The sequence below is a fragment of the Camelina sativa genome, chromosome 3 (genome assembly GCF_030686135.1).
Source record: "Camelina sativa cultivar CO46 ecotype springtype chromosome 3, ASM3068613v1".
NCBI lineage: Eukaryota > Viridiplantae > Streptophyta > Magnoliopsida > Brassicales > Brassicaceae > Camelina > Camelina sativa.
In genome coordinates this window covers 5963783-5987343 of record NC_141882.1, presented here as the reverse complement: position 1 = coordinate 5987343, position 23561 = coordinate 5963783, and the positions used below count along the sequence as shown (strand labels likewise).

The 23561-nt window shown below is 34.1% G+C and overlaps 4 protein-coding genes across 18 annotated transcripts; all 4 read right to left on the bottom strand.

The window, feature by feature from the left end:
- Positions 1-5292: 5292 nt before the first annotated feature.
- On the bottom strand, positions 5293-8802 carry LOC104755756 (protein indeterminate-domain 6, chloroplastic). Of its 9 annotated transcripts, none has more exons than XM_087508479.1 (5): positions 8611-8761; positions 7912-8157; positions 7210-7606; positions 6668-6730; positions 5293-6316 (listed from the first exon to the last, which is right to left on the bottom strand). In XM_087508479.1, exons 2-5 carry the CDS (start codon positions 8129-8131, stop codon positions 5488-5490), a joined length of 1509 nt encoding a protein of 502 aa, XP_087364605.1. In that variant the 5' UTR covers positions 8132-8157; positions 8611-8761; the 3' UTR covers positions 5293-5487. The 9 variants fall into 9 exon arrangements, with proteins under 9 accessions (XP_087364605.1, XP_087364604.1, XP_087364607.1 ...); XM_087508478.1 differs by having other exon boundaries at positions 7912-8160; positions 8611-8748; XM_087508481.1 differs by having other exon boundaries at positions 8417-8645.
- Positions 8803-11228: 2426 nt separating this feature from the next.
- Positions 11229-15246, bottom strand: LOC109124448 (plant UBX domain-containing protein 7). Of its 2 annotated transcripts, none has more exons than XM_010497939.2 (10): positions 15065-15246; positions 14800-14948; positions 14193-14317; positions 13957-14064; positions 12933-13149; positions 12775-12852; positions 12338-12406; positions 11983-12232; positions 11629-11903; positions 11229-11541 (listed from the first exon to the last, which is right to left on the bottom strand). In XM_010497939.2, the coding sequence occupies exons 2-10, from the start codon at positions 14899-14901 to the stop codon at positions 11374-11376; spliced, it is 1392 nt and encodes a 463-aa protein (XP_010496241.1). In that variant the 5' UTR covers positions 14902-14948; positions 15065-15246; the 3' UTR covers positions 11229-11373. The 2 variants fall into 2 exon arrangements, with proteins under 2 accessions (XP_010496241.1, XP_010496249.1); XM_010497947.3 differs by having other exon boundaries at positions 15061-15169.
- A 669-nt stretch (positions 15247-15915) lies between these two features.
- Positions 15916-18470, bottom strand: LOC104773340 (mitochondrial carrier protein CoAc1). 6 transcript variants are annotated; one of them, XM_087499680.1, is made up of 8 exons: positions 17629-18470; positions 17374-17459; positions 17230-17286; positions 17079-17146; positions 16856-16979; positions 16497-16681; positions 16271-16405; positions 15916-16185 (listed from the first exon to the last, which is right to left on the bottom strand). In XM_087499680.1, the coding sequence occupies exons 5-8, from the start codon at positions 16899-16901 to the stop codon at positions 16093-16095; spliced, it is 459 nt and encodes a 152-aa protein (XP_087355806.1). In that variant the 5' UTR covers positions 16902-16979; positions 17079-17146; positions 17230-17286; positions 17374-17459; positions 17629-18470; the 3' UTR covers positions 15916-16092. The 6 variants fall into 6 exon arrangements, with proteins under 6 accessions (XP_087355806.1, XP_087355808.1, XP_087355814.1 ...); XM_087499682.1 differs by having other exon boundaries at positions 17079-17140; XM_087499688.1 differs by having other exon boundaries at positions 17079-17140; positions 17374-17454; positions 17629-18445.
- A 1936-nt stretch (positions 18471-20406) lies between these two features.
- Positions 20407-21975, bottom strand: LOC104773326 (peroxidase 5-like). The gene is made up of 4 exons (XM_010497911.2): positions 21696-21975; positions 21424-21615; positions 21133-21301; positions 20407-20951 (listed from the first exon to the last, which is right to left on the bottom strand). The coding sequence occupies exons 1-4, from the start codon at positions 21906-21908 to the stop codon at positions 20560-20562; spliced, it is 966 nt and encodes a 321-aa protein (XP_010496213.2). The 5' UTR covers positions 21909-21975; the 3' UTR covers positions 20407-20559.
- Positions 21976-23561: the final 1586 nt, after the last annotated feature.

The window sequence follows — 23561 nt, the reverse complement described above, 5'->3', positions numbered from 1 at the left end:
GAATAATATCCTTATAGTACGGATTTTATTTTATGCATCAATCTAATATATATTTTCGGACGGTTATATCATATATTACTGCTAATTAAACCATACTATATAATAATGTGTATATTTGTGTTGACTCATGCTAAAATTCTTAGGATTATTAAATTGTTACGAACAGAACCATAAAATGTTTTTCCTCAAAATAATTATTGGATGCCTTGGATGGAATATTTGTGTGTGTGCGCGCGCGCGTCACGTTCATAAGATATATAGAAACGAATTATATAAATGAACTTGCATTCAATACGTTGAGTCGTTGACCAGCAAAAAAAAAAATGTTCATTCAATACATCCTCGAGTTACATTTAATAAAAGCCAAGTGTCTTAGAATTAGATTGACATGCAAAATATTCCTTAATTGTTCTCTGTCCTATTCTGAAAAATTTCTAGCTCCGCCCACCTTTGTATTAGTCTACCAATTTCATAATTATATAAAGCGTATACTACTCAGAGATTGTATATATGATATCATTCATCGTTCTATGCTGTCACCGATCGTAGTCTAGATTTATAATAAGATATGTAAAGTTACATATGGATGTCTGCATATATATGTAATATGTATGAGCAAAACCATATGCATGTGATGTGAGTGTGTGTAGAAGACATGTTAACGAGTAAGTTTACATATATAGGAGGAGAATGATAAATTTTTATATAGAGTTAACTATCAATCTACTTTTTAGTCATTTCAAGACAATGGAATCTTAATTGTAGCTACGAGAAATGATGAGTCTCTCTGCTACTGTGTATGCTTTTGTCTTGACGTTTTTCTTTTACATCTTGTGTATATATAGTGAAGGCCAATTTAACAAATAGATCCCTTTTATATTAATTTAAATAATAATTGTGACATCACAGACAGAGAGAGAGTTCCGTGACGCGTTGGTTTAAGAAAGTGCGACTCATCACTTATCCTACAGACACAACTACAACACAATTGCAACATGGTTATTATTGGTCTATCCCACATAGGGGTCCCTACAGAACCTCGAACACGTTAAACTTGTCGTCTCTGGATCCTCATATGAACTCGTTTTTAGTTCGTCCTGGATTCTTCATGATGCAGGAGCGAAGCCCTAGTTTTTTGTAATCATCATCAACAGTATCATATGCACGTGTTCTCATCCTCAACAAGATGATGACTCTCGATCTTCGTCTTCCGCAGAGAGAATCAATTAATTCCGGCGGCGAAGGTGACTCAGTGCTTTCCCTCCTTAGCTCTTCAAGGAAAGTACCAAATTTACCCCTCACTTTTCAGAAAGCTGTATTGTAAGAAGCTTTTCCGCATCTATGGCGACAATGAGAGCAATCTCTACGATTTGATGAATTTTTTCACGCGAGTTCCTAGGTTGAAGATCATCGCAGGTGTATGAATCTTCAGGTTTGTCGTTAACCAATATATATATTTAGAAAATTTGAGTTAATATCAAAACTTGTAGTGTTTGTTCACATAAAATATGATATCCTTCACGAAAAATTAGTAGTACTTAAAGTTCAGTGGTTGTTTTTATTATTATTAGCTTATACTATAGTTCCCGAGTTAACAAGTTTTTTTCCCAAATTTGATTCTGTTAATTCATAACTTTCCTTTTATAAAAAATGCTATTTTAAGAAGAAAAAAACTATCTCGGAGTTCTTATTTTCTTTCATATTTTTATTTTTATGTTTTTGTTTTTTTTTTGTCAAACTGATAATGTTCTATAATTTTGTGTGTTTCATTATCACTTTTTAATTAGTAACCTGTACGACGTACAATCGTATTATTAAGTTACAACTCGTACTATTATGTTAGTCAGAAAAACGATTGATTAGGGAAACGCCAATGTCATTGATCTTTTTGGAATAATCTAACTATTATATTTGAAGGAAAAAAACATTTTTGGCCTGTCACATTTATGGTCATATCATTGCCTAAGGCAGTGAATGAGTTGAGAGAGAAAGAGTAAAGGCCGCTCTTTTCTAGTGTGTTCGTGTGTGTGTGAATTTAATTTATTTTGTTTACCTTTTCCTTATTCGCTATAAATATTATTTTCATTTGTCATATTTACGGACGCTAGCTGGCTATGTCACGAGTGTTTGTCTTTGTTCTGTGATGCCTCTCTAATATATATTCATCATTTTATATAATGTTATTGCACATATTGGTATATGTATCGATGTCTTTGTAAAACTGTTCTAGCATATCCACGAGGTTGTCTTGTCCCCATCAAATTTAAATTTAACGGTCTAGAAGTAATATTTCATCTCTCCACGTTCCAAAAGCGTATATAATTGTGGCTTTCCTTTCATGGAATTTTATACATTAGGAAATTTGCTTGTGTGTGTGGATACTAAAAACCATTATAACAGAATATATGCATGATAACAAAAGTATGTTAGGTTACGACGTTACGTTATGCAATGATTATTTTTTCTTATCAAAATTTTATTAGTTACATTTCCGTATCACTATAAATTTCACTTGTCCCGAAATTTCATCTATATTTTAGGAAATTCCACTAAATATATATAGTTTCGTTCCATTAAGTAATAGAATATTTAGTGAAAAGCATATTAAGAAAGTATAGAAAACAAACCATTTTTCTATACATAAAACAACATTATTTAATACTTAACTAAATCAACTCAATAAATTCAATGATTAAAAACTAAAAAATAAAAACATATGATGTATGAATTTACCTTTTTCATTGTATGGCTAGTTTTACAAAATAAAAAAAAAGTTTTATTTTTAACCCTATATATAATATGTTATATGAGTATATGACCAGTGTTGTTCCGACACCCAAAAAGTATGCTGTTACCATTTAAATAGATATTACCAAATGACGTTTTATTTGAAAGAATAAAATTTGGCTAAACTGGCAACGGTTTACACGATTTTACCTTTTTTTAGAAAAAAATGAAAACCGAGATAAATTAACCCTGTACTGACAATTCAAAATTTGGAAGTCTTTTTATTTATTTTCGACGTAAAAATAAGCACGTACATACTGCATTTTCAACGTATATATACCCAGCACATTATATATATATATATATATATATATGTGTGTATGCAGATACGTATAGGGCCCAATTGGAGATTACCCATAAATGAAGTGGACCAACGAGAAAGGAGAAGAAGATATCCCAAAGCATTCGCAGTATTCATTGAGTTTTCTCGATAATATTTTCTTCACGGGCATATTTAATCCTTCACGTCAACGACAAGTCTACCATGCACATGCTTTATCTTCTTTTTTCTCTCTCTCTTATTCGATTTTCTTTAATATGATTTAAGTCTGTCTTTATAGTTTGTATGCATATAACTAAAATGTTGTGTTGGTTTACATAATATATATAGGATCAATAAATATTATTCTAGCGTCCTTAATTAGGGTTACACTTATACTATTATCTCTCTCTCTCTCTCTATATATATATATATATATACAAACTCTTTGGTATTATGAAGTATCAGTTGATTGATTACTAAAGTTAGATATGATTATGATATGGAATCTTGACATTATAATATATATATATATATATATATATATATATAATATGTGTGGTGCGTAAAAGTTGAATCGAAACATAGAAAAAATCATAGGTGGAGTCAACGTCGGGAAGTAACAATAAAGACCAAAAGAAACAGAGTTTAACTTATGTCTTCGGTGTTTGTATGACTAGCTATTTCTATAATGAACTTAAATATATAACTACCTTGACGACAAAAAGAAAAGGGTTGTCTTCGGAATGTCAACAGCATTTTGCTTTATAAGCTCAAAAATGTTTGACGGTACATTGTACGTACGTAAAAACTCATATTTAGACATTCAAGTTACTAATTAATTTGCTCAAAATAATTACCTAATATGTATTACTTGCCTACTCGGTTATTTTGTATTAGGTGGCCGAACATTTTTTATCGTATATTGTAATACATATTACAACATAAATCTATATAATAACAAGACCTTTTCTATACTATAAATATTGGATTACGACACGAATTTGAATAATTTGGGAATGTTGGATGCTTCTGTTTGTATTATGCTTTTGTTGGAATATTATCCGATCCGTTGACGTATTATTGTAGACAGATATCTCTTGAAATCTGCTCATAACTTGCATGTGCAACGTGGGATATATGATTTATATATGAATCAAATTTGATCAAGAAATTTATTCATTTGTTATTCCAGAATAAATAAATGTATCTACATGTGGGAGTTTTTAATTAATTTTGTCAAATATCTGTAAATATATATAGATATATAACTAAAAGAAAATCTGAAAGTTAATTCACATGATACATGCAAATGTATTTGGTAACGTTCAATAGGATCTATTGTAAATCTGTTTCTTATTCACGTTTTAAACTAATATTAGAATAGATAAGGCCGTCGTCCGCCCTAAATCATGTTAACATTAAACCTAAAATTATTCTGAACAAGGCCGTCTTTGGCCCTAAATAATGGTAATATTTAATCCAAATTATATTAGATAAGGCCGACGACGGCCTTAAATCAGATTATCATACAATCCAAATATAAATTGGATAAGGCCATTCTCGGCCCTAAATCAGGTTAACGTATAATCTAAGGCCTTGAATGTTTTGTAGATTTTAAAAGAGATTTTGGTTTTTGTTTTTCAAAAACTCATTTTTAACCAATCAAGATTTTAAAATTTTGGATTCCCTAGAATTTAGAAAAACTTTTTCGTTGTACTCTTCCATTCACGATTTTAGATTTTTAGTACTCCTATAATTTAAGGAATCTAGTTTTTACTTTTTCTACATTTTTTTCTCTCAAAAACCAAAAACTATTTTTTTGGGATTTTTCAAACAAAAACCTAATAACAAAATCTAAAACTAAAAACTAAATTTCAAAAACCAAATCGAAAAACTGAATCAAAAACTGCATCCATTCATGGCCTAAATATATATTAGATAAGGCCATCGATCTTGAACCCAAATAAATAAAATCTGGATTTATAACTAATAATATATATCATATCAAAAAACTATTATAACACGCAGATAAGATAGAACAGTTGGTAGAAATACATTGTTTCTACTGACAACGATCGAAGGTTCGACTCCGAGAATACTCTAAAAAATGGATTATAACGTATATAATTAGTGTTTGTAGATGGCATTGTTTAAATCTCTATATCTTATAATTGAAACCCTTAATTATATTATGAACTTATTAATTACTTTCATGCAATAGAAAAAAATGGAATAGACTCAAATGATTGAAGAATTATAAATTTCATTAAGGACTCCCATTACATTATTAATAAAACCCCCAAGCTAAACCCATACCCTTAATATATAGTCGAAAACAGAAAACGAAAGAAATTAAAGCTTTAAAAGAAAATCTCCAAGGGACCCAGCAGTCCATATCTAGATAATATGGATGATCTGTACAAACATATACGATCATCTCAAGCTTTCCCAAATGGATGATTTGGGTGTGAAAACTTCATCTCAGTGTCCAGAGGAGCTCCATTACGACGACCACCACGACCATTGACGTTGCTCACAATTCCTCCATTAACTCCAAGAAAGTCCAGAGTCAACCTATCCGAGCCTCCCATGCTAAGATTGTTCCCGAAGTGAAGGTCAAAAATGCTACCGGAGCGGCTTTGATGATCAGTCGTCGCAGCTAGAGAGTTCATCAGACCTTGAAGGTTTCCATTATCAGTATCTCCAAAGTCATTAACGACGACACTTGAGGAAGATGAAGAAGTTAACCCTCTCAGCAAAGCAGAAGGATCGTTGTTATCAGCACCACTGGTGAAAAGAGAAGGGACACTTGTCTGGTCAGGGTTCTTAGTGTCTTGAAAGTATCCGAGGTTGAACAGGTGGTTGTTGTTGCTGTTGATGTTATCACCGAGGTTGATCAGACCGTGCTGGTTCATGAGACTCTGGTCGTTCTGCGCCAGCAATCCTTGGTTCGCAGCGCATTGCATGAGGAAGTTGGTAGGACCGCCGGGATTAGGGTTTGAGGACTGAGGAACGAACTCTTCAAACTTGTTGGGAGATGAACGGTTCAGATTGTAACCTGCAGCAGCTAGAGGGGTAAACCCAGAAGTTGAACTGCTACCGAAATGGTTGTGAGAGAGAGAAGAAGCAGCGCCGCCGTAAAAGCCATGTCTGCCACCACCACCACCACCAGCAGCTGACATAGCCGTGAAGCTCACGGTAGGGTTCCTTGCTGACTCCTGAATCAAAGCATCGCAGAAGGCCCTGTGCGTGATGTAGCTGTCTCTCCTGCAATCACAACCCAATAAACAATTAGAAAAATGTTTGACCAACACCATGAAAACAAAAATGAAATATAAAAACCCTAAAAATGTAAAGTGTTCATCAACTACTCCTACTATCTCACGCGGACCACAATATTCCATTGATTAAACAAAGAAACCAACCACTCTTATACACAAAACACATATATAAATCAAATCATATATATATATATATATATATATATTATGAAGAGCGAGAAAGAGAGAGAGAAATGGAATGGGCCCACAAGAAGAGGAGTTACATGGAAAGAGGAACCTGCAAAGGTGAAGAAGAAGAAAACAAAAATGGGAATGCATGGAAACAAATCCAACTCACATGTGACCAAATTTAGCATCTTTAATTTTTCTCTTTTCCCCTTCACTGTCCTTCTTTCTTTCACTACTCATCAGCAACCAAACAAATACATTGATAGATCCTATGTGTATATATGCATATATGTTCATGTCCCTATGTAGGAAATATGATGTTCCGTGGCTAATATAGATTTTATTTATATGCATAGATTTCAGTCACAAGTCAATATATATATAAAGATGGTACCACACATTCATTAGTTAGAAGTTTACTATTCACTGACCGACATGTATTTTTTTTTACTTGAATCTCAAGCAGAAGCCTAGAGTACTAACCTTAAAAATATAAAGCCGACATGTTAAATTCGCAGTAAGAAAAAAAAACGAGTTAAGTTTTGACCCGAAAAAATGATTAACCACTTGACTGTGATTTATGGATTAGCTAAAAATATATATTTTAATATATATAATATGTTATTTCACACTATAATATAATCGATTATATTAATATGATATAAAAAAAGGACCAATTTTATCGGGATGGAATCAAGAAAGATAGTTTACCTAGAGAAGATGGTACCACAGTCACATCGATACTCTTTGGTACCACAGGTCTTAGAGTGAGCTTTCCAATCGGATTGAACAGCGTAACGCTTAGAGCACTTCTCGCACTTGAATTTCTTCTCACCGTGCTTCCGGTAGTAATGCTTCTTGATTCCGGTGAGGTCTCCGAGAGCACGTGCGGGGTCATGGTGGACGCACGAGGCCTCCGGGCAAAGATACACCTTCCTCCTCACTTCTTTGTTCGACTTCTGCTTCAGCTTCCATGGAAGGTTGTGTCCTCTCCTGTGAAGCTGCAGATTCTGTTCCCTTTGAAACCCTTTGTTGCATACCTCACAAAGGAACCTGTTGGTCGCCATTATCGTCTTTGGGGATAACGCTATCACTTCAGCATCTGGATCTGTCCAATTAAAAGGAAAAAAAAACAAAAAAATTAATCAGTCGAACCAAATTAATATCATCGGTTAAGAAACAATTATATACAACCACACATCAAATAATACTTATCCTCTTGTAAGAAAAAAAATGATGCATCCACCACAAGAACTTAAATTATAATCTAATCAAAAGATCCAATCAAAATTCTCTATTATCAAAAATGATAATAGAGAATACATGAATTGGTATAGGGTTGAGATGTTTTTCTTTCCGTTGGAAATGAAAATTCTTCACCCAAAAAAAAAGTATTAAGTACGAGGTACTTGCTTGGGTTTCCGGGTTGGTTTCTGCGCCTCTTGGGTGGTGGAGCAACGGAGGAGTTGGGTTGTTGAGTCATCGACGGCTCGTGATCACGGTTGAAGTTGTTTGCTCCGACACGAGCACCAGCACCAACACCAACACCGAGACCAGCACCAGTACGAGCACCTGAGATGAGGAAGGACTGAGCGGCGGATGAGGCAATCGAGTTGTTGTAGGATGAAGACATCTTCTCAGGTTCTGAATCTGCTTAAGCTGCTACAAAGATCCATAGAAAAAAATAATAATTAAAAAAAAAGTGAGAGAGAAGATAAGAAATCAAAAATGATACAGAAGAAAACGAAAGCAAGGAATTATAAGAACAGGAAGAAGCCATAGAGATTGACGACATGGAAAAAAAAATTCACTAGAAGACATTTACGAGAACAAAGAGAACAAATATAAATCCAAAGAATTAGATTTAATTTGTAAGTTTTAGAAAGAAGACATAGTATAAGTTGTTTTTTTATTGTACCCCTTTTAGTCTTGAGATTCAGAGAAAGAAACCAAGAAGAAAAAGGTCAACAAAAAAAGCTAAAAACTCAGAGACAAGAAAGAAACCAAGCAGATGATGATGATAATTGTTTTGAGGAAGAACAAGAAGCCACAGTTGAATATATATAAATATACTCACACCTCTCAAAAAAAAAAAAAAAAAAAAAACCCTACCTCTCTCTCTATATCTCTTGCTTTGTTGCTCTACTGTTTTAATAATTGGGTCTTCTGTGATGTCCAATATATATAGCTACAGTCCCTATCTCCTTTGCCCAAATAAAGGAAAAAAAAATCTAACTTTTTAAAAGTGAGTACTAAACCAACTAATGGTGGTATAATGGTTGAAAGATTCATCTTGACATCTTTGAGAACCCATGCATTTTTTAACCTTTTAAAACTACAACTTTAATATATTTATATTTTATTTAAAATTATAAAAATTTCAACTATTATTTTATTTTTTATTTTTAATATATATATATATATATTTTTTAAATCAACTTTTTTAAATATTATTATAATTATTATTTTATGTGTGTGTTTTTTTTACCGTTGCTGAATAAAGTCAATTTAAAAAAAAAAACACACATGAAAATAGTGTAGATTTTGATATATTTTAAAACAAATGCGCTGAGGAAAGGTTACGGTTTGGGCGTCATTGTAAAACGGTGAAATGTGGGCACATGCGGGTGTGGTCAGGAGGCCACCTCAGAGTCTTTCTCGTGTCTTTCTGATGGCTTCATGACAAAACCTCTCTCTTTCTCTCCATTTAACTCATGATTTTTGTATCTAAACAACCAAAGCCTTCACTATGTTTCTTCTAGCTAGTTTTTTTTCTTTTTACCTCGACTGATAGTTTTTAGTACCTACTTAACCATGAGACTATACTAAATATTACTCTTTAAAACTTAATCAAACCTTGTATCCTTTCAACTGTGATAAAAAAAAAGTAGGGATTTAATTTGAACTTATATTATTTTATTTCTATTTTTTAAGTATCATCTCAACAGTCAAATTTTTGTTTAAAAATAATGTTTTATGTTTTTAACTAAAAATTTTAAACAAAATTTTTGATAAAAAAATAAGTGTATTAATAAATTGTTATTCCCTTTTATTTGTGTTTTATTTTTAAAAAAATGACTATAACGACAAAAGTCATAATTAGCATATTTTGACATTTTGTAAACACAAAAAGTATATTTTGGCGTTACCATTCATAAAAGATTCTTTACTAAAAATAGTGATAAACACTAAATTTTTCAAAAATATAAAATAATTAATTAACTTTTTAAAAGAGAGAAATACAAATCATTTCAGTCAAAACAGTTAATTATAGTTGTACATGTGTCCTCCAGTAAGCTGTGTGTTTTAATTCAATTGCAAACAGATTTGACTATTTTAAATTTTTAATTAATTAGTGAACAGCTAATAATATTCTAATATATTAAAATAAAAGTTCTTTCAGAAAGTAAAATGTAATAGAAATCCAAATTTGCAACATTTACCATTTATTTAAAAGTCTTAAGTCATATGTATGGTACTTATTATTATGTATTGACCCAAAACCAATGTATTTTGTCTCAGTACTAATTAAGAAAAAAGAAGGTAAATTACAGCTCATATCATACTTATTACAATAAATGTTTTAGATTTTTTACTAACTATACATTGCATTGTTGTATTTATTCTAAATTTGGGTTTCACAGTTAATTACTTATGATTGCCACTTGTCAGTAATGTGGTGCAAAACGTGAAACGGACATTTTGGTTTCAGTGAATATCTATCCGCACGCGCGCCTTACCTCCGCCGTGTGAATCGTGGAGTTCATTCGCTACTAGTGCGCGTGGGGCTCTTACTGTGACCAGCTTTACAACTCAGCTTCTTTGTTGGTTATTGTCTAAATATAAGCATAGTGACAGTTTTAGTCTTAAATCATTAATTTCATTTAATTGGTAGAGATTATTAAATCTATCATAGCTCTTAGTGACCGTTTTAGTCTACAAACCATTAATTAGTCCAATTATGTGAATCAGTAGAGAGTAAAAAAAGCTTAGAGTTTTAGTTATGTCAAAATATAACTAATATGCACATGTATAATTTTTTTTTTCTTAAAGCATATAGTATCCATAATAGAGATGACTTTCCCATTCACTGCAAATACATATCATAATGTTTTTCTTTTATAACTCGAGTCTAAAATAAGCAATCTGATTAACCTTAAGAAAGAGCATAATAGATAAGTTTCATAGACACGAGTTTTCAATCCCATGTAGCCAAGGTTAAGTTAGATTCATACTCCAATGTCTTTGATTCACCTGGAATCGCTTGTGTTTAGTCTTTAAACCATTAATTAGTCCAAATTTAATCAGTAGGAAGTAGAAAGCTTATTGAGTAATGAGTTTAATAATGTCGAAATTCAACTATTATGAACATGTAATGACATTAAAAGGCCTATAGTATCCATAATAGATTATTTTTCCATTCATTGCAAATTAAATATCATAATGTGTTTGTTTTCTTTTCAAACTCGAGTTCAAAATAACAAATCTGTTAAACATTAGGAATTACAGCATAATAGATAGTTCTATATATACGACTTTCCAGTCCCATGTAGCCGAGAGAGATAATGGAATTGGCAACACTAGATTGCTCCAAGGTTAAGTTAGATTCATACTCCAATGTCTTTGATTCACCTGGAATCGCTTGTGTTTTAGTCTTTAAACCATTAATTAGTCCAATTCAATCAGTAGGAAGTAGAAAGCTTAAGTAATGACATTAAAGAAGCCTATAGTATCCATAATAGATGATTTTTCCATTCATTGCAAATTAAATATCATAATGTGTTTTTTTTTTCTATTCAAACTCGAGTTCAAAATAAACTAATCTGATAAACATTACGAAACAGCATAATAGATAGTTTTTATAGATATGATTTTTCATTCCCATGTAGCAGAGATCATGGAATTGGCAACACCAGACTGCTCCAAGGTTAAGTTAGATTCATACTCCAATGTCTTTGATTCACCTGGAATCGCTTGTGTTAGCTTCAATGGCTTCTTCCTCTCTGATTCCTCAAGCTGAGAATAGCAGAAAGACCAGAGAAGCTACAATGGAAACAACAATAAGATCAGAAAAAAACTCAGACAAAAATACAGAACAATGATCAATGTTGTTTCTTAGGATTTGCAGACCTGAATTGTGTCTGTTTTGAGGAAATTTCTCTGGCGTCTTTGTCCGTTGGGTAAACGGATCCCAACTCTGCATTGTGCGTTGCGATCGCCTCCCTTTGGTTCTTCCGGTAGTGGTGGGAATGTTGGCAATACCGCAGATGTAACTGCTTCAACCGCTACTTCTTCAGGCGTTATTGTCGATTGATCATCTGATGAGTCTTTCATGTTATTATCTTCCAAGGAAGCAGCTAATGCTCGTCGCAGTTCCTCTTCTTCTTCATCTTTTGCAACATCCTCTACAGGAATAGGTCAAGGTCAATCTTTTTTTGCCCAACAGACTAGACAATGAAGTTGTGGAAAAGTTTTGAAACTAACCTTTGGGTTTGGAATGAGGAGTCAATGAGAAGCTGCCTCTTGGCCGCTTCTTTGAGAGAGAAGCAAAGTGTTCACGAGGACCACCATCCATGAACGGCACTAAATCCTCTAGCAAATTCTCGGGTTCGACCATTCCACTCCACATTCTCATCCTTTGACCAGTGGTTGGATCAATTACAAGCACCACGGGAATAGATTCAAGCTTATAGTATGTGCAAACCTTCCTTCCTTCCGTGGTATCATCATAGACCTAGAACCAAAAAAGGAGGGATTAAAACCAATTCTGTACAGACTCTTTACTAAAGAGAATTTAGGAAAGCAAACGAAAGTTTAAGGGGGAAGTTCTATATTAAACCTGCCAGAAGATGAAGTTGGCTTTGATAGTCTGAGAAACAGCTTCATTCGCCCAAGTATCTCGATTTAGCTATGAGAAAGAAACACAATTAGCTGGGATGTGAGTGGGTGTACAATACCATTTAACCGATCGAAACTGAAACAAATAAAAACCATGCGGAAGAGAAGATAAACCAATCCAGTTTACTATCCAAGCAAACCAAAACCAAAACGAACGAGAAGGAAGCCTGTTTCTAAAGAAATCTTTCAAATTGAAGTATATTCTCTAAGAAACAAAATCTCAACCCAAACTGAAATGAAAACAAACAAATCTGAAAAATGGAAAAAATATGAACTAAAACCTAACTAAAACAATAGATTAGGCACCCTAGATGTGACTATCGTCAAAAATTGAGCAAGAACGAAATCCAGAAGAAAAAAATAATATTAGAGAGTAACCATATGAGAGCTGAATTCCGTGGTAGATTGGAGGTTGACGAGAAGCCATTTATCCTGAGAAGACGAAGTAGCTTTTGCCTGAACAAAAAACCATAGAGCGAGGTTTAGAATAAAAAAGCAGACAAGCAATCAGCAAAACAATTAACTGAGTAGAATACCAGTTCAAAGGAGCCCTGGAACATCAGATGAAAAGGAGGACGGTACAACGATGCCAAGCTGTCCCGAGGAGCGGATGCTGACTCTGATGCAGAGGCTGAGGCAGAGGAAGCACCCTCATCTGGTTCCCAAATTCCCGGGCTTTTTGGCTCTTCACTGAAGTTACGGAAAGCAATCAAAGAAGTTGGTTCAGGCTGAGAGTTTCCCGCCCTCATAGCCCTAATCACAAATACAAGTCAATTATGAGAGCTACATCCCGTATGTACATTTAAGATGAGTTTATCATCAGCATAAAAACAATAAACCGATATCTACATAGAATGGGGCATGATTAAACATGTCGGAGATGCTGACTTTAATGGGCTTATGAAAGTTGAAAACAAAACTTTTAGAGGCGCATGACTATACTCCTACTGTTTTAAATAGTTTTGTGTACTTATTCATAGCTTCCCTGGATAAGTTTCTTTGCAAATGCTAATCTCAGACCCCTGGAACGTAGAACTTTTACATGTATTTCTGCATTGTCTATTGAATTAGTAGAGGCAAGGGAAGGAGCAGAACCAACATGAGGTTGACAGTCTGACACATAGTCAACTAGAGCAACCTAAACTATAAGATCATAAGAAGCAACTTGAGGATAAAAGACTAAACTCTATGCTGGGAGTTCAGCTGGCTGCCAAACTAGAAACTTGGAGTGATATAACTGCAGAAGTAATTGTAATGACTCTGCTAACAACAGAGCCAGAACCTGACTCTGCTAACAACTTAACAGACCCAACTAGATATTCAACCAGGTCTGGTTTGAGTTAACAGCATCAACTAAAACCTAGATTATAATAGTGCTAATTGAAACAATGGTAAATTTAAAAACTACACTAGGAAGAAGACCAGCAGAGAAATCAATCAACCAACCCCTGAGAGTCAAGAAACTAAAGATGGCAGCTCCAAAATTGAGGAAAAATATTCAACCTAGACACACATCCGGATATAAGAGAAAACAAAGAAGCGAGCGAACAAGAGACTAACCCATAATAAACTGTTTCACCATAAAGAGTCTCTCTCACAACAGGCAAAGGAGCACGGACTTCATCTACATCATTCTGCACCCTTTGATTTCCTGTGTCTGTAGTGGCCCTATTAAAATACAACAGCACACCATCAGGTCAAACAAACTAAAGATGGATAATAGAACCTCGAGAGCAGGGGGATTAGAATAAATCAAAGAAAGTATCAAGAGTCTATAACATTATCACTAATCATACCCCCAAGATTGTGAAGCCATGGGATCGTTGGACTCAGGCAGAGTGTGTGTACCAGATGGAAGCATACCACCTTCGTTTCCAATGTAAAAAAGCTGAATAGCTTCGTCAAGTTTCCAGCTTGTCGCCTGTTGATAGCAGAAGTCTACTATGTCAGTAATTTTACACAAGCGAAGAGAGCATAACAAAGTATCAACACAAGAGTGGCTAATCACAAACAAATTATAAAACACCAAACTAATCTCATCAGTCATCACATAAACCCTCGATCAAAATGCAGATCGTAACCCCACAGGAACCAAATCACAGAGATCTCAGACTAATCTCAATCCAGATCAACTAATAGTTACCAAAAAAAGCTCTCAATCTAGGGGTTTTAAACTCGAATACTCAAAAGTGTTCATCAGATTTTACCCATAAGCTGAAAAAAAAATGAGAGACCCAATCTAGGGTTTCAACTCGACATCCAAAATTGTTCATAAAGCATATACACTTCATACCCATAAATCAGAAAACAAATCAAGGTTAAGCTCACTCACACTAACCCATCAGTTGACCAAAGCACCCACCCTCATAGAACAAACAAATCTACCAGTTTCCAAGCACAAACCTGTAAGAACTGCCGAGCAGTTTCAGCGGTCTGTCCGACAGCGATTTCAAGGAAAGAAGAGACCAATCTCTGCTGGTCACCGGAAGACAACATCCCCTCCATTGCTCTGCTAAGACCACACAAACCCTCAGAGAAAAAAACTCGAATTCCTGAGAGAGAGACACAAAAAAAAAAAAAGAAACAGAAATTAATCTAATGATCTGTGAAAAAAAAAAAAAGAAAAAAGGAAAAGAGCCCAGAAATTATAGCAACAAATCAGACTTGCCCAGAAGATGAGAATTAAATTAGGAACTGAAGAGTCGAATCCTGCGGGAGGAAGAGAAGAAGGAAGTTACCCATACAAAATGAAAGTTTTCTTTTTTTTCATCTTACTGCCAAAAATATTAGTAGAGCTCTTCACCGGATTCAAAAAGACTACTATACCCCGGAGATGACGATTATAACCCTAAGGAGGGTCTATTCAAACCATGATTTTGTAGAATTTGATGGGATTTAAGAAATTTAGAATTTTGATAGATTTTAGGGAAGTTCATATGATTTTCTGTAAAATTCTTTCAAATTCTACCTAAAACCATGAGATTTGGATTTTTGTATTTTTAACTAAACAAATCCTCCATAGTCTTAAAAATTATTAAAATCCTAATCCACAAAACTGTTTTGAATAACAATAGATTTTTAAATCATCAGTTCAATAACAAGGGATTTTAATAGATTTTAAATTAGATTTTTAAATCATCAGTTCAATAACAAAGGATTTTAATAGACTTTTTAAAATTCATGATTGAATAACATACAATTTGTAAATTTCACACAAATCACTTAAAAATGTCGAGCCGTAAGTTGTGTTCGAGTAAATTCGTGCAAAGAAGTGGGGTTTGTCCAAAAAAAAAAAGTGGGGTTGATTATGACATTTTCCTTCGAAAAACAAATACGCATGTGAAATTAATTGGTCCATCCATCATCATTGAGTTCATTTCAAGATATTATTGTCCCAGACTATTACTATTAAACACAACTAATTATTATCTAAGTTCGATTACTTAATAAGAAGCATTTTTTCTTAATTGTTAGTAGTTGACATTTTTCAAATTCTTGCTGTACAACAACAGACACACGTCAATCAACTTTTTTTTTTTTGATTAACTTCTCAAAGGATAAATCACTATCAAGGATTTTTATGTGCCAGAGGAAGTTACAAAAATTATAAGTAAAAAATCTGTCTAACAATTTTGTGTTCTTCTGTCTTCTGTGTCTGTCTCTCTTTCAGAGTGAGTGAATGAGCAAAGACCCTCTTCATGCTGGTTTTGATCTTTCTCGCGGTGGAATCCGCATCCATGACTTCATTGACTCATAGACAGTGAATCCAATTGCAACCGATGGAACAATCTAGCAAACGAAGACAAATCAATGAATCATAAAATTTTGGGAGAAGAAAATAATGAAATCCAGACTCAGATGATCTAGGATTTACCTTAATGTAGTTGATGCTTAAACCAGCAAACAACTGTCTCCAACCCTGAGTTCGAACAATCGTGTTGAGCCCATCAAATGTGTTCTTGTAACGCTTGTTGTTGCCTTCACTCGTCATAGGCTGTAGATTCTCTACCTGTTGTCACACAAAACACGAAATGTAGGTTTATGAGTTCTGAAATGTTGCAAAGTTTGAATCTTGTCTCTGGTTTGTTAGTTTTTTATACCTGCATTTGTCTCCTAACAACATCCAATGGGTAAGTGATGGTCTGGCCAAATAAACCAGCTAACGCTCCACAAGGTAGATGCATACTTACAGAGTTTTGATGCTCTTCAGGAACATGTCTTTTCAATTCCTCATATATATAGAACTTAAGGCCCGCGTAAGGAAGGATGCCAATCAGTGTTGGCCCTGCAAAAACACAGGAAATCCCCAATCTTTGTTCATCATTTACAAATCCAAATTAGGAACAGTGCACACACACAAATGGGGTTTAAGAGTCAGTTTATAGAGTTGGTACTTGTTTGATGTCAACCGTTTATAGCTTGAAAAATCATTAATGCAAGCAAAATTTATGTGCTTTACCTATGCCTCGATAGAGCCCACGTGGTCCCCCTTCTTTATAAGCCATTGCAAGCACCTCTTTTATGCCTGAATATGTAGGTTGACGGTAAAATCCATTTGCACCAACTTGTCTTGTGTCAGACACCTAAAAATGGAATAACAACGGCATAAGAGAAGAAACAAAACGATATTTCTTCATTTTCCGTTAAGCAACAGTAAAAGAATGATATTCAAAATCACAAACCTGGTAAGCTAGCTTAGTGCGAGCTAAATCAAGGGGATATGTGCACAAAACTGCTGTTCCGCCTGCAGCTGAACCGGCCACAAGATCAACAATTGGACCAGAACCTAAAGGAAGATTATTTTGCAAAATCCAGTCACGATAAACTTCATACGTCATGTAATGAAGGGCGGCATAAGGAATAATCCGAATAACACTCGCCCCGTTTCCTCTGCAATAGTTATGCACATCACAAGGATTTAGTAAAGTGACTGAGCCAAGCTTACAATATTAAGAGTCAAAGCTACTAGGTACTTACTTGTAAAATCCGAGAGGACCATCAAACTGTAACACCTTCTTTAGCGACTGGGACACGCCAAGGGTCCTAAAATCGTTTGTTCTGGTCTAGTGTTGAAAGCACAGTTATACAATCAATAGTTAGTAAACCAAATAAACAGCAACCATAAAACCAATACCCCAATTTTCAGAAAAACAGATAAAATCTGAATACAATTTAGATATAAACCATAGCCATTGAAAACATAAGAAGATCAAGACGAGGGAGAATCATCACCTGCAAAAGAATTTTGATCCTTTCCAAAGGTGCAACGGCAGTCTTAGCAATGGCCCCAGCAGCTCCTCCAGCAATAAGGGTTTTAGCAAGCACAGGCAATGTATCCACAAGGCTCATCACATCAGCCGAGAGTGTGGAGCCTTGTGAAGAACCCATCTCAATTCAACAACTTAAGTCAAATTCGGAATGTTCTCTCCTTTAATCTGAAAAAAACGCCTTATCCCATCTAAATCTAGGGTTTACGACCGCCGCAGATCTCTTATTGAAAGTTAAACCTGAGAAACTGAGAAATCCCAAGAAAGAGTACGAGAAGCTAAAAAGCAGATTCTCCTCCTCTCTTAAAGCAATATTCATTAACAGCCTCAACGAAACACTCTTAGAATGATCATCCAACCCCACACCACACCACACCTGAAGATCAAATCCCAAAAAAACTAGTCTTTCTAATCTGACAGATCCAGATACAATTCCACAGCCGAACCAACCTCACGAACAAATTCGATCGACTGAGCAAACGAACAAATACCCTTTTGAGATTGATCTAAATCAATACCTCTTCAGATCGCAAAACGAATCAATCAATGGGAAAATTCGTCGAGGAGAGACAAACGTAACCCTACAGCTATATTCACGAAAACAGAAACTGAAAAATTCTGGGGCGAAGAATATAAGTTATCGGAGAAAAGTCAGGAAATTTTTTTGTGGAGCTGACGAGGAAAGTGCGACTAGAGGCTCGCCGTAAAAATCTCAGAGAAGAAATAAGGAAGACGAGTTGGCTTTTGATTCAAAATTCGAGTCTTTTTTGCTCTGTTTACTCATTGGTCGCGCATTTTCATATGCTCGAAGAAACAGAGCGATACCTTTTTAGGTTTATATTCCATGTGGCACGGTGCACCTAAATTATGGTGGACCTACAGATTCATTGGTTTAGTAGTTACCCAAAAAAATCACGTTGAACTTTTAATTGTTACTCGGATCGAATCGAAATCCTTTATAGTAGTACAAGTCACCTGTCCAATAGAATTAAGGTACATCAGATTTATTTTTTTTAATTAACAGAAAAAAATACAAAAATAGTGTAAAAAATAGATTTAGGCTTCAACTGACTCTTTCCCATAATCTCAAATGCTCCACTCCGCTTCTTTCTTTAACAATAGAACAGCAACATGATTATCTACAAGAAGCCTCTGCTTTTCTTCCTTCTATCAAGTAAAAAAAAAATTGAAGTTGTCGTTTCATTGTTCTACTTTTAGATTCACATCATTACATGTACTTACCTTCTTCTTTGCAATTCACAATTTGTTTCGTATTTCTCATCGTCGTTTTGATCATCAAATTCTTTATTTCTCAAATTTTTTTCTTTTGGATTTGCAGGTTTCAGATTCCAGTTTCTAATTAGCTGTCGTCTCTTCATTCGAAATCTCTGACCCCAAACAAATGTTCTTATCTGCAGGTATCTAATCTCAATTAGTAGCAAATAATGTGAAGCTTATTTATGATCCAAAGGGAATTGCTTTGCTCTAACCAGACACCAGTTCTTATAGATAGCAGATCGTCTTTTTGATTTATGATCTATTTAGTTTCATCCAATTATATTTCCTTTTATTTGTCAAACCATTCGTTAGTTGGTTTAACTCCATAAGGATATATTTACTGTTACCATCCCATCTATTAGTCTGATGCTATATATATGATGCAGAGCTTTTAAAACTTGAGAAACTTCGCAAAGTAACAAACAACATAAATATTTATTCTCGACGTTTTTTTTTGTTGTGTTCAGATAAATTGCAAGTTTTAATTGTGGTGTTTCAAGTAGTAATATGAAGGTTGAAAAACGTTAATAGGAACGTATTTTTTGTAAGACTTTGTTTAAAACATAACTTTTGTCTTTGTTTTTACTTTATTTTGCAAAGGAAATTATCTTGCTTTGTTTTGCTTACAAGTGATGTTCTCTTGGAAAAAACTGATTTATAATAACTCATCCATCTTTCTTTTCATTGCTATTTTGTTTCACGATCACAAGAGACACGACTCAAAACATACATCTAGCTTCAGAGCTTCAAAGTTCAAACTCAAGAAGAGTACAACACCATGACCACAACCACGAACTATACTCTTCCTGCTCAAAGCTCCTTGGTTATCTTGAAACAAAAGATATCTCTCTTAGTCTCTTACCGTACTAGGGATCACCACGAATAATATACCAACTTTAATTATAGTAGAGATTCATATAATTTATCATTTTACTTTTCAAATAATTTCAATTGATTGCTCTTCGATCTTTTCTCATTGCACGATTTGATGACTTGGTTTACGGCGCTACATGGACGTTTCCAATTTTTTTTTTTTTTGATTGAGTTAACCAGAGTCTTTAATTTCTTTGCAACAGAATTTATGCACTTACACCCATAATCATATACTACATATAAAATACACATCTCCCTAAACTTATTTATTAGTTTATTAGAATGGCAGTGACACATGGATTACAAAGTTTACATTACATATTCACATGTAAGCTACTCTCTTCTAATAGATAACCAATTTTTTTTTGTAAATGTGTTTCAAAGGTTTGAATTAGAGAATTTCTTAAGAGCATTATTTTGATAATATTACACAATATTTTATTCTAATTCATTTGTTATATGTGTTACAAAGGTTTGAATTAGAGAATTTGTTAAAAGCATTATTTTGATAATATTACAAAAAAAGAATTTCTAATTTATTTTTCCGCGCGTAGCGCGGGCCATTACACTAGTATTATATAAAAAAATCATAACAATATGACATTTAATTCAGTTTCTTAAAATGAAAAAAATTTAAATTTCAAACAGTTACAATAAAGAATCAATAAAATAAAATATAACAAACAATAAAATGTATCGCATATTTGCATGCATGTTACACGATTAACAAAAGCATTGTGTTAATTTAATTAACAAAGCTGCATATCCTTCTGATTTCTCCGGTAGAGCCAGTGAGGGGTTCAATATCACCCATCTTGATCATGGCTGTGGCGAAATCTGCCGCAAACTTCGATCGGTTCCTGCTATATTCCGACACGATGGCATCGGTTGATGCACCAGATCCGACCAAAACTTGATCGGTTACTAAAAATCCTTTCTTTTGCATCAAGTTCTTGTAGTAATTGTTGTCGAAAGAATTAGGTGTCACAAGATCCAAGGCTGCAAGATTCCCATCACTTCCCACGGTTGGGCATCGACGTTTGCGAGTGCTGGCAAATCCTGCGTCGATGTCGCTTGAGTTTTCGTAAAGCCTGTCCCGGAACAAGAAGCATTGAGATTGCCCTATGGTGTGAGCTCCTGATCAATATATAGCATACACGAACATATAAATATCATTTAGAAACACATATGCATGGTATACTGTAACAAAGAGCCAATGCAATTAGAATAGCAAATCACACATTAAAAAAAATTAAGATCTAATGGACTAGATTTTGTTTTTTTGGTTACTAATGTTAAAGAATAGCTTTGCACTGACCTGAGAGAGCGACAAGATCTCTTGTGTTAAGGCCTTTCTTGCTGAATAGGCCAGAGAGTTGGTCAAGGTTATCTTTAAAGCCAGGAAGTTCACCACTATTTGCCAGAGCCTTGAACGCGGCTGTTGAATCCCTCCTTCCGACTTTTACCGCCCATTTTGGACCTCCCACCTAAACATTGGAGTTGGACAACAGAATTGTCATAAAAATGAGATTGGGTATATTTACATGTATAAATAATCACTAACTTTTGACAAAAAATAAAAATAAATAATCACTAACATGCTACATACATATTCAGAAGCGTCTCTTGCCGCAACCGCTATTATGTCAGCGCAAGAAACAATGCCGGGACAAACTTTCTCGACTTCGGATTTGGCTTTATCTATGACTTCAAAACCTCTTACAGATTTGAAGTTTGGCAATGCATCTCGCTCGCTTTCTATTGTTGATGTTCCCTCGAGCAATATTGATGCGTCGTAACCCTAAACATTCACAAAAGTCGTATAAAAATGAATGTGTTTCCAAAATTGTGGAACTAGTATGAGGAAGAATGAAAACTTACATGAACAAAACAGTCGTGGAAATGCATGCGGATAAGCGATGCGGCCATTCGTCGTTCACGAGCTATGGCGGTTCTAATGGAGGATCGGATTTTGGAGAGAGCATTCGGACAAGATTGATCATAGAATGTTGGAGAAAGTTGTGCTTGATAGATCGAGAACGTGAGGATGATGCTCACCGTCATCAACATAAACCTTAGTGAAAATCTCTTCATATTTTTGAGGTGTGTATTTCGTACGTCAGACAAAATAGTAAACTATCTTCTTTTTTTATGGTAAAGAAATAATATATTTCTTATTTGAAAATTATTGTCGATTAAGAATGATATTTGATGAGATTGATGTTGAATGTTACAAACCCTAGGGGGTTTATACATTTATATACGTGCATGAGAGATTTCACGCGGTGTCGCTATTTTTTATATTAAAAGGAGGTGTCACTGTTCAAAATTGGAGACTGTGATGTTTATTGATTTGGATTAAAATAAATAAATTGTTGGGATCTGACTTTTTGGTCAAATTGTTAAATTAAAAGAAAAAGAATAGGAACATCATCATTCATCAGTAAGCGCTTAATTAGTTTAACTATAACCAACCATTATTTTGTACGATTAGTATGAAAGTAACAATAATTGACGACCAGAAAATAAAAGGCAAAATGTCAAACACGCTATAATATAAATTAATGCTCAGAAGTTTTTGCCAAAAGGCACTAATTAAATTTAGTTTCCTAGCCAAACCAAACCAACAAATTAGTTTAAAAACCGATGAATGGTACGTTAAAACACCTTATGAATTTGGTTGCTGGCCAAAATTTGATCGATGTGAAATCTTTAGCAAATAAAAATGGAATTGAGCTACATATTGCGGGAAAGATTGATTAACTAGACGACTTGCAATGTCCCTACGATGTCAATTCTCTATGAAAGAAAACTATGCATGGTCAATGGCGATAGAAATCATATGATCCAGTCTTTGATAGGAATCTTTAAGCATCGCTATCGATGGTCATAACCGTAGTACGTAGTCGTTTTTCACCGTTTCGTAGTGTAATTTTGCATCTCATGTACGTCGTAGTTTTTCCCCTAAGAATCGAATCAATTGGTCCCTTAATTTGCTTCCTATAGAACATAATATTAGTAGTAATGATTTACAGATTATAAAAAAAAAACATCCACAATATTTTTTTTTTAGTTGATTTTATTACGTGATGGCTCTCCTCTGGATGTTGGAAAATGCACCCATCTATGCACCAGCTTCAGCAACCACAAATCTAGATGCAGTTATACGTATTGTTTGATATAATAATATTGATGAGCATGTGTCATGTGTGCTTCTTTCGATGAAAAGGTCAATTCAACTATGTTCGACTGTTACTAGACGAGTGCGCGCATGGATCCAAACTGTGTTTTGCATGATCCAATTAGACAAAAGCTGTACTGTATTATAAATTCAAACCAAATGACGTGTTTGTACATATTTATTAATATTACATGATCAAATTGAAATCTTTGTTTGTAACTAATGAGCATATATATTGTTATTTAATCTTTAAAAAAAATGAAACTATATCATCATCAACATTTGAGGCAAATTATATCTTTGTTTTTGTTACCGTGTGACATTAATTAGTTCAGCGAGAATTATTAGTATCGCTATATATATTATATATGGACACATTATCAATACTTTCATGATAAATCTTAGTAACTACATATGTACATTACACTCACCGTACCCTATCAAATATAGATACTTTTTTGTGTGTGTGCAAAATGTTGATACAAAGCTTAAACTGATATTGTATTTGCAATCAAATGGTGTTGTCTTTAAGCATATATATTGATTAGTCACACGCGGGGAACACT